Source organism: Bufo gargarizans, chromosome 2 (genome assembly GCF_014858855.1).
Source record: "Bufo gargarizans isolate SCDJY-AF-19 chromosome 2, ASM1485885v1, whole genome shotgun sequence".
NCBI classification, from domain to species: domain Eukaryota; kingdom Metazoa; phylum Chordata; class Amphibia; order Anura; family Bufonidae; genus Bufo; species Bufo gargarizans.
In genome coordinates, this window is record NC_058081.1 from 16,511,156 (window position 1) to 16,531,992 (window position 20,837).

The 20,837-nt window shown below is 42.9% G+C and overlaps 1 protein-coding gene across 1 annotated transcript in view; it reads left to right on the forward strand.

The window, feature by feature from the left end:
• The window catches only part of LOC122927086, a 640,428-nt gene that overhangs the window by 204,413 nt on the left and 415,178 nt on the right, over nt 1-20,837 (forward strand). The window contains exon 8 of the mRNA XM_044278664.1: nt 16,918-17,022. Coding sequence (XP_044134599.1) covers nt 16,918-17,022 — 105 coding nt within the window. The remainder of the gene's footprint in view (nt 1-16,917; nt 17,023-20,837) is intronic.

The window sequence follows — 20,837 nt, forward strand, 5'->3', positions numbered from 1 at the left end:
TTCTAGGTTCTTCAAAGTAGCCACCTTTGCTTTGATTACTGCTTTGCACACTCTTGGCATTCTCTTGATGAGCTTCAAGAGGTAGTCACCTGAAATGGTCTTCCAACAGTCTTGAAGGAGTTCCCAGAGATGCTTAGCACTTGTTGGCCCTTTTGCCTTCACTCTGCGGTCCAGCTCACCCCAAACCATCTCGATTGGGTTCAGGTCCGGTGACTGCGGAGGCCAGGTCATCTGGCGCAGCACTCCATCACTCTCTTTCATGGTCAAATAGCCCTTACACAGCCTGGAGGTGTGTTTGGGGTCATAGTCCTGTTGAAAAATAAATGATGGTCCAACTAAACGCAAACCGGATGGAATAGCATGCCGCTGCAAGATGCTGTGGTAGCCATGCTGGTTCAGTATGCCTTCAATTTTGAATAAATCCTCAACAGTGTCACCAGCAAAGCACCCCCACACCATCACACCTCCTCCTCCATGCTTCACGGTGGGAACCAGGCATGTAGAGTCCATCCGTTCACCTTTTCTGCAGTCGCACAAAGACACAGGTGGTTGGAACCAAAGATCTCAAATTTGGACTCATCAGACCAAAGCACAGATTTCCACTGGTCTAATGTCCATTCCTTGTGTTCTTTAGCCCAAACAAGTCTCTTCTGCTTGTTGCCTGTCCTTAGCATTGGTTTCCTAGCAGATATTCTACCATGAAGGCCTGATTCACACAGTCTCCTCTTAACAGTTGTTCTAGAGATGTGTCTGCTGCTAGAACTCTGTGTGGCATTGACCTGGTCTCTAATCTGAGCTGCTGTTAACCTGCGATTTCTGAGGCTGGTGACTCAGATTAACTTATCCTCCGCAGCAGAGGTGACTCTTGGTCTTCCTTTCCTGGGGCGGTCCGCATGTGAGCCAGTTTCTTTGTAGCGCTTGATGGTTTTTGTGACTGCACTTGGGGACACTTTCAAAGTTTTCCCAATTTTTTCGGCCTGACTGACCTTCATTTCTTAAAATAATGATGGCCACTCGTTTTTCTTTACTTAGCTGCCTTTTTCTTGCCATAATATAAATTCTAACAGTCTATTCAGTAGGACTATCAGCTGTGTATCCACCTGACTTCTCCACAACGCCACTTATGGTCCCAACCCCATTTATCAGGCAAGAAATCCCACTTATTAAACCTGACAGGGCACACCTGTGAAGTGAAAACCATTTCAGGTGACTACCTCTTGAAGCTCATCAAGAGAATGCCAAGAGTGTGCAAAGCAGTAATCAAAGCAAAAGGTGGCTACTTTGAAGAACCTAGAATATGACATATTTTCAGTTGTTTCACACTTTTTTGTTATGTATATAATTCGACATGTGTTAATTCATAGTTTTGATGCCTTCAGTGTGAATCTACAATTTTCATAGTCATGAAAATAAAGAAAACTCTTTGAATGAGAAGGTGTGTCCAAAATTTTGGTCTGTACTGTATGTGCCAGATCTTCAACGTGGTTTGAGTGATAGTATTTTGTGTAAGGTGAGCAGGAGGTTTGTGATCTTTTTGGTCTTTTTGCCATAGGAGAGAACTCAGTGGTTATTTCACTAAATGTTCCTCTAGTGGTATCCATAGTTTATTAGTGTCTTTTTCTAGCCAATATATTACTCTGGACAGGTGGACTGCCTCATAATATTGTTTCCAATCTGGCAGAAACATGCCACCTCTTAGCTTGTGTTGAACTAAGAGGTCATGACTTTGTCTGAGTCTCCCATCTCGCCATAGGAATTTGCTTATTCATTTCCTGACACTTGTAAAAAATTGTGCCGGGAGGGGGATTGTGAGAGTTTGAAATAGATAAAGTAATTTGGGGAGTAGAATAGCTTTTATAAGGTTCTTTCGTCCCATCCAGGATAGGAAGGGGAGAGACCATGATTCTATTATTCGTTTGAACAATTGTGGGATAGGGGCGTAGCTGAGGGAGTAGAGTTCACTCCAAATAGGGCTGAGCTTAAGTCCTAGATATGTAATGTGCGATTTCGGCCAATGATATGGGTAATGCGTCTGTAGGAGTTCTAATTCTTCTTTACATATTTTGAAGCCTAAGGCTTCCGATTTAGAGGCATATATTTTGAAATTGGAGATGGCCCCGTAATCTTGAAGGAGAGACTGTAACGCGGGGAACGCTGAGGATGGGTTAGTTATAATCAGCAAGATGTCATCAGCGTAAGCAGCTGAGCTGTGTATGAATCTACCATCATCAAACCCAGCAATATCTGGGTGAGCTCTGATCGAGGCTAAGAGGCCATTTTTGTATCTGAAAAGGGGCTGATAGGGATTGATTTATACTCAGTCTCGCCGTGGGGCGTGAGTTCATGATAAAAATGGGGCCTATAAAAGTTTGTGGGAAACCAAAGTGAAGTAAAACCTGTTTCATGTAGGTCCAGTCTACCCTGTCGAAGGCCTTTTCTGCGTCTGTCCCCAACAATACCAACGGTAATTTGCTGCGTGACGCAATTTGTATCAGAGACAAGACCCTCATAGTGCTGTCCTTTCCCTCTCTGCCAGACACAAAACCTACCTGTTATGGAGAGATTAATCTAGGAATTAGAGGTTTAAGTCTATCAGCGAGGAGACTAGCGTATATCTTCAAATCCACATTTAATAATGAAATAGGTCTATAGCTGCCACATTAAGCAGGATCTTTACCTTCTTTATGAATGAGAGTGATATACGCCTCCAGTGATTGTTGTGGTAATTCAGTGCCAGTTAATAGGCATTATTTGTGTCTGTCAATTGAGGGAGGAGAATCAATGAGAATGTCTCATAGTATGAGCATGGAAGGCCATCTGGACCAGGGGCTTTACTCTTGGGGCTTCTTCGCAGGGCAGACCGGACCTCATCTAATGAAAATGGCTTCAATAGGGAAGGATATGTTTCAGGGCGTAGTTTTGGGAGATTCGCTCGTGTGAGAAAGTCTGAGACTACCGAGAGATATTCTGGTGAATCTGAATTTCGGTCAGAGTGATGTAATTTATATAGGGAAGAGTAAAAATTTATAAATTAATTAACAATCTCTGCCGGGAATGATGTGGTGGAGCTTGAACTTGACCTGATCTCGGTGATGTGTGTTCGTTTTTTTTTTCTTTTAATAAGGGACATAATTAATTTTGAAGCTTTGTCGCCATGAGCATAAAATGAATGTTTGGTCGACATGAAAAATTAGCAAATTTCAAAGTTTCAGTTTCTCTACTTCTGTAATACATAGTAATACCCCCAAAAATTGTGATGACTTTACATTCCCCATATGTCTACTTCATGTTTGTAGCATTTTGGGAATGATATTTTATTTTTTGGGGATGTTACAAGGCTTAGAAGTTTAGAAGCAAATTTTGAAGTTTTTCAGAAATCTTCAAAATCCCATTTTTTTTTTATGGACCAGTTCAGGTTTGAAGTCATATTGTGAGGCTTAGATAATAGAAACCTCCCAAAAATTACACCATTCTAGAAACTACACCCCTCAAGGTATTCAAAACTGTTTTTTCAAATTTTATTAACCCTTTAGGTCTTCCACAAGAGTTAATGGCAGATGGAGAAACAATTTAGAAATTTCTATTTTTTGGAAAAATTTTCAATATAATCAATTTTTTCCAGGAGTAAAACAAGGGTTAACTGCCAAACAAAACTCAAAATGGGTTGCCCTGATTCTGTAGTTTCCAGAAACACCCCATATGTGGTCGTAAACTACTGTTTGGCCAAACGGCAGGACATAGAAGGAGGGGAACACCATATGGGTTTTGGAAGGCAGATTTTGCAGGACTGGTTTTGTTTATACCATGTCCCATTTGAAGCCCCCTGTTGCACCCCATGAATAGAAATTTCAAAAAAGTGACTCCATCTAAGAAAGTACACCCCTCAAGGTATTCAAAACTGGGTTTACAAACTTTCTTAACCCTTTAGGTGTTCCACAAGAGTTAATGGCAGATGGAGAAACAATTTTGAAATTTCAATTTTTTGGAAAATTTTCCATTTTAACCCTTACTTTATTACTGGAAAAAATGGGTTAACAGCCAAACAAAACTCAAAATGGGTTGCCCTGATTCTGTAGTTTGCAGAAACACCCCATATATGGTCGTAAACTACTATTTGGCTAAACGGCAGGACATAGAAGGAGGGGAACGTCATATGGTTTTTGGAAGGCAAACTACAGAATCAGGGCCATAAATATTGAGTTTTGTTTGGCTGTTAACCCTTGCTTTATTACCGGCAAAAAGGATTCAAATTGAAATTTTGCCCAAAAATGGGTGTTTTGGCACCGTTTTTGTTTTATATTTTTAACACCGTTCATCCGAGGCGTTTGGTCAAAAGTTATTTTTATAGCGACGACTTTTACACACGCGACGATGCCCAATATGTATGGCTCTCAGACTTTGGAGACACTAAGCAGGCATCCTAAAAACTGCGGCCCTCCAGATGTTGTAAAACTACAATTCCCACCATGCACTGCTAATGGCTGTAGGTTGTCTGGGCATGCTGGGAGTTATAGTTTTACAACATCTGGAGGGCCGCAGTTTGAGGATGCCTGTTCTAAAACTAATATTTTTTTTGGGGAAAAAAATTGTTTCTGTGTCTCCAAAGTCTAAGAGCCATAGTTTTTTATGCTCTCTAGTGGACTGTTGGGGATTATAAAAATTTAGTACTCCATGGAAGCGTGATACTCCCTGAAGCAATCGATAACGCAGAGGCCCGGATGATCGGGGCACGTGTCACATTGAGTAGTGGTGTCCTTCCGTATCCCCCTCTTGTGACACACTCTGCATCTTTTTTGGGTTTGTCCCTTCTTTCCAGTATGGGGGACCACACCTGGAAAGTGTTGGCCAGGGACGATCAGGGCGCCTCTAGTTCCCGAGGTACTCCGGCCTGCTCTTTCCCGGTCCGAAAAGATCAGGTCTTTGAGGACTGCCTCATAGAACTGGAGGAATGTCCCTTTGCTGCCAGCGCTTCGGGATAGTACAAAAGAGTTGTACATGGCAACCTGCACCAAGTAGACCGCAACTTTTTTGTACCATGCCCGGGTTTTGCGCATGGCATTATATGGCTTGAGGACTTGATCAGAGAGATCAACTCCTCCCATATACCGATTGTAGTCGACGATACAATCGGGCTTGAGGACCGTTGCCGTGGTACTTCGCACAGAGACTGGGGTGGTGCTGTTACCGTGGATTGTGGACAGCATAAGGACATCCCTCTTGTCCTTATACCTGACCAGCAACAGGTTTCCACTGGTAAGTGCATGGGTCTCACCCCTGGGGATAGGTACCTGGAGGGGGTGGGCAGGGAGGCCGCGTTGATTTTTCCGCACGGTCCCACAAGCGAACGTGGATCTGGCGGCAAGGGACTTGAACAAGGGAATGCTGGTATAAAAGTTATCCACGTACAAGTGGTAACCGTTATCCAGCAGTGGGTACATAAGGTCCCACACGAGTTTCCCGCTAACACCCAGAGTGGGGGGACATTCTGGGGGTTGAATACGGGAATCTCGCCCCTCGTACACACCCTGAGGTACTCACAAATTTTGTATAGCTTCACGCCATACCTCGCCCGCTTTGTGGGAATATATTGGTGGAAACTGAGTCTCCCCTTGAACGCAACGAGAGACTCATCAACCGCGACCTCCCTTCCAGGTACGTAGGCCTGTTCAAATTTGGCCCCAAAGTGATCGATGACCGGCCGTATCTTATACAGCCGGTCATAGGCAGGATCACCTCGTGGTGGACATGCTGCATTATCGGAATAATGCAGATATTTCCGGATGGCCTCAAACCGGGGACGTGTCATGGCCATACTGTCTGGTATAGGACGTCCCCACTTCAGTACTACTACTCCTGGTAGGGGGGGGGGGGCAAGTGGCAGGGGGGGTCTGGGGTCTGATAGATGGATCAAAGAAAGTTTTGTATAAAAGTTCTTTTTTTTTTTTTCCTAACTAACTTTTCCCTTCTTTCCCTTCCTAATGGTGCCTCTCCCTCACTGACCCTAACCTACCTGGGTGGCGATAGGTGCAGGAGGGTGATGGATTACGATTAGGGGGACGCAGGAGCTGGTGCTGAACGGTGCTGCACGGTCAGGGTGCTGGACAGGAAGAGGAGGGGAGAGAGGAGCGCAGGAAGTTTGAATCTCGCGCCTCTCTCCCCTGCACCAATCAGCACCCTGGACAGCAGTGTTCAGCACCAGGGCCAGCACCGCCTCTGCAAATCCTCGCACTGCGATTGGTGGTGTGTAATCACGCCACTGATCGCAGTCTTTTTCCGGTTCATCGGGTCACAGGACACCCGAATGGACCGGAAACGCAGAAAACCGCAGGTCTGAATTGACCTGCGGTTTTCTGCGATCGTTGAGACGGGGGGGTCAAATGACCCCCCCTGCATTGTTACGGGATGCTGGCTGAATGATTTCAGCCGGGATCCCGTTCCGATTAACCCCCGCGGCGTCGGAATAGCGAATTAAAGCCATGACGTACTGGTACGTCATGGGTCCTTAAGGATTCGGGATCCATGCTGTACCGGTACGTCATGGGTCCCTAAGGGGTTAAGATGTCTTTTAATTGAAGGCGGGCCTCAGTGAGTTGTTGGAGGTGGGATGCGATTAATGATTTCTTGTGGAGCTTCTCCAGTCTTAAGATCTCCGCTTGTAACAACTGTGTCTGTGAGTCGCTTTGTTTTTTGTAGTATGTTCCTGCCGATATAAATTTGCCCATTATTGTGGCTTTATGGGCCTCCCATACTGTTGGGACAGAGACGCCATTATTTGCATTCTGTTGAAAGTACTCTTTCAAGCAGGTGGAGATATTGTTATGTACGGTGGAAATAACAAGAGAGTCTCATTTAATCTCCAAGGTGCCTTAGTTGGGGCAGAATTTGTAACCTTTAGGATTAATTCCAGCAGAAAGGGATCTGAGTGAACGCTAGGGCCAATTGTCACAGAGCGAATTTTGTGAAGGGAGGAGTGTTGTAGAAATAAATAATCAATCCTGTGATAGGAGTTATGTTGGGCTGACTATATAATCCTTCTCTGAGGGATGTGCGAAACACCAAGCGTCTCTCAGTCAGAGGAGTTGTGGTGATTCCTTAATGTGTCTGAGCGCTCTGTAGGAGACAGCGGATTTGCCGGTAGAAGTGTCGAGGAGTGGATCTAAAGCCACATTAAAATCTCCCCCAACCACTAACTCACCCTGTGTAATACCATTCAGTAACGATCCAGGGGGTTTGTTGAGTATTGGGAGCGTAGAAATTGGCTAACGTGACTAGGGTACCATTCCGTTTTCCTGTCAGGATCAGTATTCTGCCATCTGTATCTTTCTGTATATGGCCAAGTTCGAACCAGACATGTTTTGAAAAGGCAATGGCTACCCCTCTGGAGTTTTTGGTGGGAGTGTGTGAATGGAACCATTTATCGTAAAAGTGATTACGTAATGTCAGGGTTTTATCTACGAGGAAATGGGTCTCTTGTAGGAAATTAACGTCCGAGTGCGCTTTTTTAAATGTATGTAGTATTTGGCTGCGTTTGATTGCGGAATTAAGACCCCTAACATTAAATGAGACAAGCTTTATGGTGGACATAGTAGAGGGAGAAAGGTCAGTGTCCAATCTATATGTACCCTTGTATCTATTGGAGGGAAGGGGTGTTGTGAGTACGTGAAGACTAGGTGAGGGAAAGAGGTGTGAGAGAGTAGGACTGGGGTATAGGTACAAGATAACCTTACACAATTGTGAAGACTGATGAAAAAGACCAGTTAATAAACACATCAGAAAAAACTGTGTAATTAGCATAAACCGACAGCCTTAAGGGCCATTTTTCAGCAAAATGAAGGATATGAGTAGAGGGGAGAACTGAAGAAACTTCAGTCTGATTATGAAACAGAGTGATGTAATCACTCCTTGTTGAATTGGAAAAGATAAGGCGGGAAGAGTCAGGGTGCATAGCCACACCCCTCAGATTAGGGGGGGTATTAGAATAGTGGTGAAACTGCTATTTATGAAAGCAATAACACTCTATGCACCACGACTCAATCCGCCATCCATCCAAGTGAATCACTTAACAATAAGCAATACTGAACTCGAAAAAATCCTGACAATTAAACATAGTGATCCCAGCTAACTCTTATATCACCCTATTTCTGCAATCTTGAGGTGGGGTCCACATCAATTCTTCTATGAGTCATCTTCCCTTGAGGTCTTCAGTTGCGGCTGCGCTTCTCGGAGCCTACGGTTTTCCATGGTGCAGGCGGAGGGATCGCAGGCAGTCCCCTGTCAGATCTTGTATTGGGGACCAATCAGGGATGTCTAAATCCGAGATTTGGAGTGACTCCAAAATATCTGGTAGCTCTGAATGGTCACGTAAAACATATATTTTCCCTTCTGAAGAGAAGGAAAGTCCAAACGGGAATAGCCATTTGTATGGGATGTTTCTATTCCTCAAAACTTCGGTCAGAGGTCTCAAGATATTTCTCTTGGATAAGGTGACTCTTGCTAAGTCCTGGAATATTGATATTGTCGCACCTTCTAGTTTGGCAGGAGGATTTGTGCGTGCAAGACCTAAGATGTCATCTCTCACCCTTGAATGGAAAACCTGGTATCAGGAAGGTCCTTTGGAGCGATAAATTCTGGAATACCTTTGAGGCGCAGGTTGTTACGTCTGGCTTGATTCTCCTGGTCTTCCATCCAGTTAACCATCTTATTCATGTGGGTTTGGCATGAGGCTAAGGTAGGGCTGCATTGTCTTATATATCACATTATGAATAGGTATAAATGAAAATAAAGCTGGTCAAAGACAGCAATAGCCAAAAATGGAGAAAGACAACAATAACTAAAGCAAAAATAGGACAGAGCATATAAATATGACACAGATATTTGATCCTACAATAATACGTGATAAGGTATTAATCTAAACAGGGTGTTAATTGCACAACACACATTAGATGGTTCACTGCAGAACCATATTAAGGAAGGATGACAATATTGTGACATATTATGAGATACATCCAATTTCACAAGTTGACAATTTGAGACCTATTGGATAGACTATACTCTGCTGGGCCCCTTGATGATGGAAAGAAAGAATGAAACTCAACTAGTTGGGAAGAAAAAGAAATAGGGATTTGAGTAAGGTGAATTCTCACCATGTGGTCTCCTGAGGTCTGCTTGTATTAGGCAGAGTTTATGTACTGCGTGGACAGGAAGTGAAGGTGACACATGGTGAAAAAGTTAGTCTAGATTGGAATAGATTTTTAGACTGGTGCTGGTAGGAGTTTAAAAGAGTTCCTATGCATCCTCAAATCTGTTAAATAAGCCAATTAGACGAATGTAAGGATGGCGGTGCATTTCAGCATCAAAACGCACGCTCATAAGTGGGGGAGGAAAGGTCCACCAAAATAAAGTGGGGGAGGAAAGGTCATGTTGGTGGTGTAGTGGTGGAGAGGAGGTTCGATCCACCGTGGAGCGCTGTGGCCTGATAAGGAAATAATGAATGTGCGTTCCAGTGGTGGAACGCATAGCGCAATTGGAGATAGGATGTGAAGGTGCGATGTAAGGAAGAGGGAAAAGCAACTGAAAACGGGCAAGGAGTTATACAGTCAGGTCCATAAATATTGGGACATCAACACAATTCTAAAATTTTTGGCTCTATACACCACCACAATGGATTTGAAATAAAACGAACAAGATGTGCTTTACCTGCAGACTGTCAGCATTAATTTGAGAGTATTTATATCTAAATCAGGTGAACAGTGCAGGAATTACAACAGATTGCATATGTGCCTCCCACTTGTTAAGGATCCAAAAGTAATGGGACAGAATAATAATTATAAATCAAACTTTCACTTTTTAATACTAATTTAATAATTTAATAATTATTACAGCCTGAAGTGTGGAACGCATAGACATCACCAGACGCTAGGTTTCATCCCTGGTGATGCTCTGCCAGGCCTCTAATGCAACTGTTTTCAGTTCCTGCCTGTTCTTGGGGCATTTTCCCTTCAGTTTTGTCTTCAGCAAGTGAAATACATGCTCAATCGGATTCAGGTCCGGTGATTGACTTGGCCATTGCATAACATTCCACTTCTTTCCCTTAAAAAAATCTTTGGTTGCTTTTGCAGTATGCTTTGGGTCATTGTCCATCTGCACTATGAAGCACCAACCAATGAGTTCTGAAGCATTTGGCTGAATATGAGCAGATAATATTGCTCGAAAAACTTCAGAATTCACCCTGCTGCTTTTGTCAGCAGTCACATCATCAATAAATACAAGAAAACAAGTTCCATTGGCAGCCATACATGCCCACGCCATGACACTACCACCACCATGCTTCACTGATGAGGTGGTATGCTTAGGATCATGAGAAGTGCCTTTCCTTCTACATACTCTTCTCTTTTCATCACTCTGGTACAAGCTGATCTTGGTCTCATCTGTCCATAGGATGTTGTTCCAGAACTGTGAAGGCTTTTTTAGATGTCGTTTGGCAAACTCTAATCTGGCCTTCCTGTTTTTGAAGCTCACCAATGGTTTACATCTTGTGGTGAACCCTCTGTATTCACTCCGGTGAAGTCTTCTCTTGTTTGTTGACTTTGACACACATACACTACCTCCTGGAGAGTGTTCTTGATCTGGCCAACTGTTGTGAAGGGTGTTTTCTTCACCAGGGAAAGAATTCTTTGGTCATCCACCACAGTTGTTTTCCGTGGTCTTCCAGGTCTTTTGGTGTTGCTGAGCTCACCGATGCGTTCTTTCTTTTTAGGAATGTTCCAAACAGTTGTTTTGGCCACACCTAATGTTTTTGCCATCTCTCTGATGGGTTTGTTTTGTTTATTTTCAGCCTAATGTTGGCTTGCTTCACTGATAGTGACCGCTCTTTGGATCTCATCTTGAGAGTTGACAGCAACAGATTCCAAATGCAAATAGCGCACTTGAAATGAACTCTGGACCTTTTATCTGCTCATTGTAATTGGGATAACGAGGGAATAACACACACCTGGCCATGGAACGGCTGAGAAGGCCTATTACTTTTGGTTCCTTAACCCCTTAAGGACACAGGGCGTACAGGTACGCCCTGATGTCCTGGTACTTAAGGACACAGGGCGTACCCGTACATCCTGTGTAGTTCCGATCACTGCCGCGCCGCGGGCGGTGATCGGAACTGAGTGCCTGCCGAATTCATTCGGCAGGCATTCTGGCACAATGCCTAGGGGGGTCCTGTGGTCCCCCGCGTCGGCGATCGCAGCAAACCGCAGATAAATTCAGACCTGCGGTTTTCTGCGTTTCCGGGTTATTCTTTTGAGGGGCGCAAGGTTTTTTTTTTTTTTTTTCTTGCGTACGCTGACAGTGGCCTGCAATCTTTAGCGTCCGGCCACTGTTAGTGCATCGCCCACCCTACCGCTGATTAGCTTCAGACGGCTGATCAGCAAATTCGATTATTTTTATTTTTTTTCTTTTTCACATTTTTGGGTGCTCTTTTTTTTTTTTTCTGTTAGGTTTAGGGAAAAGTCCGGGAACACCCGTGCCCCCACACACATGCACACCTAATAAAGATTTGCATGCACACACACTCCCCTATTGCCCGTCGGACATTCTAGGCCAACGAGGCATACGTCCAGCTTGCCTCTGAGTCTGAGAGCCCCAGTGAGGACGAGTATGACCCCATATTCCTTTTGTCAGCCGAGTCCTCCTCATCAACAAGCGATGATGAGCCTCCACGGTGGCAGAGACGCCACCAGGCGGATCGAGGGGACCACCATGCTAGGGACCCTGTGGCCCACTCTAGTACGCGTAGCTCTGGGGCTCATACTAGTTTTCCGGCCCACCAGGTCAGTCCACCTGAGCCCCCTGCAGGTGAACTTGGCTGGTGTACCCCAGAGCGATTTGAGCCTGTGATTCCTGATTATGTTGGGCAACCAGGAATCCAGATTTACACTGAATATGACTTTTTTAGTCATTTTTTTCAGTGACAACCTGGTAAATCTAATGGTGGAGCAGACGAACCTGTACGCTCAACAGTTTGTCGCTCAAAACCCGGGCTCCTTTTTGGCTAGGCCCGGTGGCTGGACCCCGGTCAGTGCAGCCGAGATGAGGACATGATCCTGCATATGACCGCCTGTACAAAATCAGGCCGGTCATCGATCACTTCGGGGCCAAATTTTTGGAGACCTACGTACCTGGAAGGGAGGTCGCGGTTGATGAGTCTCTCATTGCGTTGAAGGGGAGACTCATTTTCCGCCAGTATGTTCCCTCAAAGCAGACGAGGTATGGCGTGAAGTTGTACAAACTTTGTGAGAGTACCTCAGGGTACACTTACAAGTTTTGTGTGTACGAGGGGCGAGATTCCCGTATTGAACCCCCATAATGTCCCCCCACTCTGGGTGTTAGCGGGAAACTTGTGTGGGACCTTGTGCCCCCACTGCTAGATAAGGGTTCCCACCTTTCCATGGATAACTTTTATACTAGTATCCCCTTGTTCAGGTCCCTCGCCGTCAGATCCACGTCTGCTTGTAGGACCGTGTGGAAAAATCAACGCGGCCTCCCTGCCCACCCCCTCCAGGGGTGAGACCCGTGCCCTTACCAGTGGAAACCTGCTGCTGGTCAAATATAAGAACAAAGAGGGATGTCCTTGTACTGTCCACAATTCACGGTAACAGCATCACCCCTGTCCCTGTGCGAGGTACCACGGCAACGGTCCTCCAGCGCGATTGTATCGTCGACTACAATCGGTATATGGGAGGAGTTGATTTCTCTGATCAAGTCCTCAAGCCATATAACGCCATGCACAAAACGCAGACATGGTACAAAAAATGTGCGGTCTACTTGGTGCAGGTTGCCATGTACAACTCTTTTCTACTGTTCCTGTGCGCTGGCAACACAGGGAAATTCCTCCAGTTCTATGAGGCAGTCCTCAAGGCCCTGATCTTTTCTGACCGAGAAAGAGTAGGCCGGAGTACCTTGGGAACTGTAGGCGCACGGATCATCCCTGGCCAACACTTTCCAGGTGTGGTTCCCCATACTGGAAAGAAGGGACGGACCCAAAAAAATGTGCAGAGTGTGTCACAAGAGGGGGATACGGAAGGACACCACTACTCAGTGTGACACGTGCCCCGATCATCTGGGCCTCTGCATTGACTGTTGCTTCAGGGAGTACCACACTTCCATGGAGTACTAAATTTATCATTTATAATCCCCTTTTCCATTTAGCCACTGACAATCGATAAAAACTATGGTTCTCAGACTTAGTTTTACAAACTTGCAAAAAGTTTGTAAAACTAAAATAATAAAAAAATATATATACAAATTAGGTATCGCTGCGTCGGTAATAATCTCCTCTATAAAAATACCCCATGACCTAACCCACCAGATTAATACGGTCTAAAGGAAAAAAAAAAAAAAAATTTTTTTTTTTTGTCACCTTAGATAACAAAAAGTTTAATAGCAAGCGATCAAAATGTCATATAGCCCCCAAAATAGTGCCATTAAAACTGTCCCCTCATCCCACAAAAAAGAGCCCCTACCTAATACAATCGGCTAAAAAACAAACAAAAAAAATGACTCTTAGACTTTAGAGATACAAAAAAATATTTTTTGTATCAAAAAGAATAATAGTCTAAAATCTAAATAATTGTAAAAATGTTGACCTTTTAGGTATCGCCGTGTCCGTAAGAATCTCCTCTATAAAAATACCCCATGACCTAACCCCCCAGATTAACACGGTCCCAAATTTTTTTTAACATGGTGCCAAAACAGCTATTTTTGGCACTTTTCCATTTCAATCAGTTTTTCCAGCAACAAAGCAAGGGTTAACAACGAAACAAAACTTAATATTTATTACCCTGATACTGTAGTTTACAGAAAAGCCACTTTTGTGGTTGTAAACTGCTGTATTATTGAAAGGCAGGGAGCAAAAGGAAAGGGCCGACATGGTTTCTAGAAGGCCGATTTTGATGGCCTTTTTTATTGATACCATGTCCCTTTTGAAGCTTCCCTGATGCACCCCTAGAGTAGAAACTCCCTAAAACTGACCCCATCTAAGAAACTACACCCGTCAAGGTATTCAAAACTGATTTTACAAACTTTATTAACCCTTTAGGTGTTCCTCAACAGTTAATTGCAAATGGAGATTTTTGGTAACCTTACCTCACAAAAATGATATGTAGAGCAACCAAAAATCATATGTACCCTAAAAATAGTACCAACAAAACCGCCACCTTATCCCGTAGTATTCAAAACTGATTTTACTAACTTTATTAACCCTTTAGGTGTTCCTCAACAGTTAATTGCAAATGGAGATTTTTGGTAACCTTACCTCACAAAAATGATATGTAGAGCAACCAAAAATCATATGTACCCTAAAAATAGTACCAACAAAACCGCCACCTTATCCCGTAGTTTCCAAAATGCGGTCACTTTTAGGGAGTTTCTACTCCAGGGGTGTAAATAAACAGGTCCATAAAAATCAGCCCTCCAAAAACCACATGGCGCTCCTTTCCCTCTAAGCCCTGCCGTGTGGCTGTAGAGTAGTGTACAACCACATATGGGGTGTTTCTGTAAACGGCAGAGTCAGGGCTGTTAACCCTTGCTTTGTTAGTGGAAAAAATGGGTTATAATAGAAAATTTGCAAAAAAAATGAAATTCTGAAATTTCAACCCCATTTGCCAATAACTCTTGTGCAACACCTAAAGGGTTAACATAGTTTGTAAAATCAGTTTTAAATACCTTAAGGGGTGTAGTTTCTTATATGGTGTCATTTTTATGGAGTTTCTACTCTAGGGGTGCATCAGGGTGGCTTCAAATGGGACATGGTATAAATAAACCAGTCCAGCAAAATCGGCCTTCCAAAAACCATACGGCACACCTTTCCTTCTACGTCCTACTGTGTGCCCTCACAGTAGTTTACGGCCATATATGGGGTGTTTCTGCAAACTACAGAATCGGGGCAATACATATGACATTTTGTTTGGCTGTTAACTCTTGATTTGTTACTGGAAAAAATGGATTAAAATTGAAAATCTGCCCAAAAATTGAAATTCAGAAATTTCATCCACATTTGCCAATAACTCTTGTGCAACACCTAAAGGGTAAACAAATTTTGTAAAACCAGTTTTGAATACCTTGAGGGGTGCAGTTTCTTAGATGGTGTCACTTTTATGGAGTTTCTACTCTAGGGGTGCATCATGGGGGCTTCAAATGGGACATGGTGTAAATAAACCAGTCCAGCAAAATCTGCCTTCCAAAAACCATACGGCGCACCTTTCCCTCTACGCCCTACTGTATGCCCGGCCGTAAACTACTGTACACATATGGGGTGTTTCTGCAAACTGCAGAATCGGGGCAATAAATATAGCATTTTGTTTGGCTGTTAACCCTTGCTTTGTTACTGGAAAAAATTTATAAAAATGGAAAATTTGCGCAAAAAATTGAAATTCTCAAATTTCATCTCTATTTGCCAATAACTCTTGTGCAACAACTAAAGGGTTAACAAAGTTTGTAAATTCAGTTTTAAATACCTTGAGGGGTGTAGTTTCTAGAATGGGGTCATTTTTGGGTAGTGTCTATTATGTAAGCCTCACAAAGTGACTTCAGACCTGAACTGGTCCCTAAAATGTTTTTTAATTTCCGAAAAATTCTAAGCCTTGTAACATCCCCAAAATATAAAATATAAAATATAATTCCCAAAATGATCCAAACATGAATTAGACATATGGGGAATGTGAAGTAATAACTATTTTTGGAGGTATTAATTACTATGTATTATAGAAGTAGAGAAATTGAAACTTGGAAATTTGCCATTTTTTACACATTTTTTGTAAATTGTGTCCCAATATTTATGGACCTGACTGTACATTTGTTATATAATATTGTAAGATATGGGGGAGAAGGAGGGGGAGAGTAAGAAAAGGAAGAAAAAGAAAAGGAAGATCATAGAAAAGGGGAAAAGGGAAAGTGAACAAAAACTATTGTAAAGTAGATAAATTAGGGAAATATAGAGAGAGACCAATTCAGAAAAAAGTTATCAGGAGATGGCAATGGGGATGGGGATCCGGTTGTCATATTAATGTGCCTGAAAAACAGAGATACATAATTATTCACATTAATAAGATCTAAGTATCAAAGCATTAATCATTATTCAAATAAAGGACAATAATTCATAATCCCTGTTGAGGCCCCTTGGTTCTAATGTTTGAACTTCCTGTCCACACAGTACATAAACTCTGCCTAATACAAGCAGACCTCAGGAGACCACATGGTGAGAATTCACCTTCCTCAAAACATATATATAGAGCATTTATATGCTATGCCCTACTTTTGTTTTTGTTATTGTCATCTTTCTCCATTTTTGGCTATTGCTGTCTTTGACCAGCTCTATTTTCATTTATACCTATTCATAATGTGATATATAAGACAATGCAGCCCCTACATATAGATTCCAACATCTGCCTCTTATACTCTACCTCAGTAGTTCTCTTTTGAACTCAGCATACCACTTAATATCATATGCTCTGTAATACTTCTTTTGACTCTACTAGGCCATCCTATATATACTGTATATATATAAAATCACAGACGGATGTTGTATAATCTTGTTTTCTCATTTCCTGTAATTCTCTGATACTTATATGAATTCTTGTATTTTGTCATTTAGTGTTTGAAAAAGGTCCGAGTAGGACCGAAACATCACATGTACATGATAAAGTTGCCTTGCATATGAAAAACAAATAAAAAAATTAACACAATACTTTAATCAAATCTCAAGAAGTGCCAATCCATTATGTTTCCATTTTATTACCACATGACCTCTTTGCTGAGTGTAAAGCAGAAGAGTTTGCGGTATAACAGTTACCTGTTATTATCGGTTATATATGTTGTTCTTATAGGTAGAACTACCACTGACATTTTTGATTTGATATATCATTTTAGGATGATGGCAATGCAGTTGATGGCTGCATCTGGGAAGGCACATCTATACGCCTGGCTTCTATGGTCACTCGAGCATTCAATAGTTCAGGCACTCCTACTTCTGAGGTAACTAGATGGCGGATTTAAATATTGTCTCCTACAATGTAAAAGGTTTTAACGCGCCTTCCAAGAGATGTTAGATTCTTTCCCTACTTAAAAAAAAAAGACTGTTCAATCCTGCTGCTGCAGGAAACACATTTCAGATTTGATCGTTATCCAAATTTATCCCACTCAAAATTTCCGCTATGGTTCCACTGTGGCTCCAACTCCTCAGCATCCAGGGGAGTCAGTGTGGGAATCAGGGGTGATGTGCCTTTCCAATTGTGTTCTCAATTACAGGACCCAGAAGGACGTTACATTTTGATTAAGGGCCGTATTTCAAACCAAGTATACACGTTTATTAATATATACGCCCCAAACACTAACCAACAACAATGGTTTCAAAGTCTCTCCCCAATAATAGAATCCTTTAAAGAGGGTATCACTGTTTTGGGCGGAGACTTTAACCTGGTCATGGACCCCTTGAAAGATACATCTTCCCATAAATCAGCCCTCTCCCATAAAGCTTTGGTGTCCATTAAGAAACAAATTCATAATCAGGACTTCATTGATGTCTGGAGAACCCTTAATCCAGAAACTAGAGACTATACCTTTTTCTTCCAGGCCCATGGTTCATATCAAAGACTAGACCATATTATGATCTCCAGGGAGCATATCCATTTGTGTTCTAAAGCATGGATCGATTCTATCCACTTATCCGATCACTCCCCTATTTTAGTCAACATTTCTACGCCTCAATTGTCCCCAAGGTCTTTTATGTGGAGGCTTAATGAACAACTCCTATCGTCTAAAGAACAAATTCTAGACATCCAGAATTCCATGGAAGAATTTTTCGCATTTAACGCGCTTCCTGAAACTTCCCCCCATGTAGTCTGGGACACCCACAAGGCCTTCATACAAGGTCAGTTCATCAAGGCAGGCTCGATTCTTAAGAAAAAAAGGAAGGAACATATGGACCACCTAATGTTAGAAATCAGACATCAAATTAGAGACCCTTCATAAAAGGTCTTTGCGAGATTCCCAGCTCACCAGACTTAGCGAACTGAGAGCGGAACTGAAAAATTATCTAAACACACAATCCGCGAAGCTTTTCTTGCATTCTCAGTATAAATTCTTCGCTCATGGTGATAAAACATCTAGATTTATGATGAGTAGAATAAAAAAAAGAAGAGCCCATAATTATATACACAAAATTATCAAGGCTGGAGGTGACCAGGCTTTAACTACAAAGGAGATAGCCCATCAATTCCATGAGTATTATAGGGCCCTCTATAATATTCCTCAAATTAGCGGGGATGCAGACTCCATATCATCATCTCTATCAATTCAACAATTCCTCGGTCGGATCCCCTTACCCAGCCTTGATGACTCCCAAAGAAGTAAACTTAGCTCTCCATTTACTTCGGAAGAGCTTCTGCTCACTATCAAGCATCTCCCCAAGAATAAAGCCCCTGGCCCAGATGGCTTTCTTGCTCTTTACTATCGTACCTTTAGTGGAATTCTAGCCCCCCACCTGCTGAAAATTTGTAATATGTCCTTAAAAGGCCACCCTTTGACCCCTGAAATGTCCAAAGCGCACATAACTATTATTCCCAAAGAAGGGAAAGATCCCTCTGTTTGCGCTAATTACCGCCCCATATCTCTCCTAAATCTGGACCTAAAGTTACTTGCGAAAATGTTAGCTAACCGCTTATCCCCTCTACTTCCCCTGCTGGTACACAGAGATCAGACTGGCTTTGTTACTGGAAGAGAAGGTAAAGATAACTCAGCTAGACTGCTAAATGCTCTGTTTTCTGCTAAAAAACACTCCACCCCTCTAGTCTTTCTCAGCACCGATGCTGAGAAAGCATTTGACCGGGTCAAATGGGATTATATGACACTCACCTTGGGAAAGTTTGGCTTACCTCCAGAGTTCGTTGACGCAATCCACTCAATGTACACTAGAGCCTCAGCAGCGGTAATAGTTAACAGCTCCCTCTCTCTTCCTTTCTCTATTCAGAATGGAACGAGACAGGGATGTCCCCTCTCCCCCTTCTTGTTTGTTCTGGTCATGGAGCCCCTCCTACAACTTATCCGTCAGGAAAGGAAGATAGAGGGTGTTAAATTAGGGGGTCAAGACCATAAAGTTGCCGCATTTGCGGATGACCTTATGATCACTACAACAAACCCGGAGATATCTCTGCCTATCATCTATAAGATATTGGAGACCTTCAGCCCGATCTCAAACTTTAAGATTAACCTAAAGAAGTCCAATGTTTTGGCTGTTGGCATGAAACCTTTAATTAAATTAAAGCTAGCTAGAACTTCCCCCTTTAACTGGGACACGCCTTATCTTACATACATTGGCATCAAAATATCCGATGATTTAGATAAGCTTTTCTCCCTTAACTATACTCCTCTCCTTAAATCAATACAGGACCAACTAGCCACGTTACACTCTCCCTTTATATCCTGGTTTGGTCGTAAGAATATGGTGATGTCTCTGGTCCTCCCCAGACTTAATTACCTTCAACAGGTCCTCCCTATCCCTATCCCTACAAAATTTTATGATGCCCTCTCTAGGGCAATTAGACTGTTTATTTGGAATAAAAAGAGACCTAGGATTTCGTTACCAGCTCTCCAGAAACATAGATCAGAGGGTGGTATAGGCCTCCCAAACCCGCTTATGTATAAGAGGGCTATTCTCTTGACGAGAGTCCTAGATTGGTTCAGGCAACCTCCTCACAAGTCTTGGGTAGGCATGGAAGTTTCCCAATCCGGTTACTCCTTTAGAGGTCTTTTAGTCGACACCACTAGCTTTCCTTTTCAGGATATAATTGCTAGCCCTTCAACTAAAGCGACTCTAGAAGCATGGAAATGGTTTCAGGCTTCCAATATGGGTATTCCCACCCCCTCGCCGTTGGTTCAGATAGGGGACGTTCTTGACCTAGCCTCTAAGGCATTGAAGCAACATATTCCAACAGCTCTCCGCCTTTCAACTACTCCCATCATATCTCTATATACAGAGTCTGGAGTTCTGTTGGAGGGAGATGCTTTTTGTGCGGCCTTGAATGTCCCTTATGCCAACCCTCTCATTATTTCCTTTTTAAAGAATCATATCACCAGACTTATTCCATTTCATTCTCTTCTAAGACCTATTACATGGTTAGAACATATGATCCAGACTCAATCCCCCCCTGTCAAGCCTATATCACAAATTTATAAAAGGCTTAACTCACCTGTCATGCCACCAAAACCGGCCTTCATAAGCCTTTGGGAGAAGGACCTTGATTGTAGTTTTTCCTCGAGGGAATTGACTCGCATGTACATGACCCCTCACTCCTCATCCCGTTGCGTAAGGATACAGGAGAAGGGGTATAAAATATTAACCAGGTGGTATAAGACCCCGGATATAACTTGCAGGTATAAAGAAGGGAACTCTGATATCTGCTGGCGATGTGGCCAAGCAAGAGGTACCTTCTACCATATTTGGTGGCTATGTCCGAATATTTATAAGTGGTGGGTTACAATTTTCAATAAATGCAATCTGATTTGTGGCTCAAAAGTTCCACTGTCCCCCCTACTTGCCCTCTTAGGTAGCCCTGAAGGTGTCAAACCAATCAAGGTTCCCTTCCTCTTCTACCAGCTAATTGTGGCTGCACGTCTGTTGGTTCCGCAGCAATGGTTGTCTCCAGACACCCCATCGGAGACTTCTTGGGTTAACAAAGTAGATGCCATATACCGCTTTGAGGAGATAGCATCATGGGAAAACAGATCCCATGCTAGATTTAAGACAAAATGGGCGCAATGGGAAAGGTTTAGGAAGTTCTAAATCTGTTTAT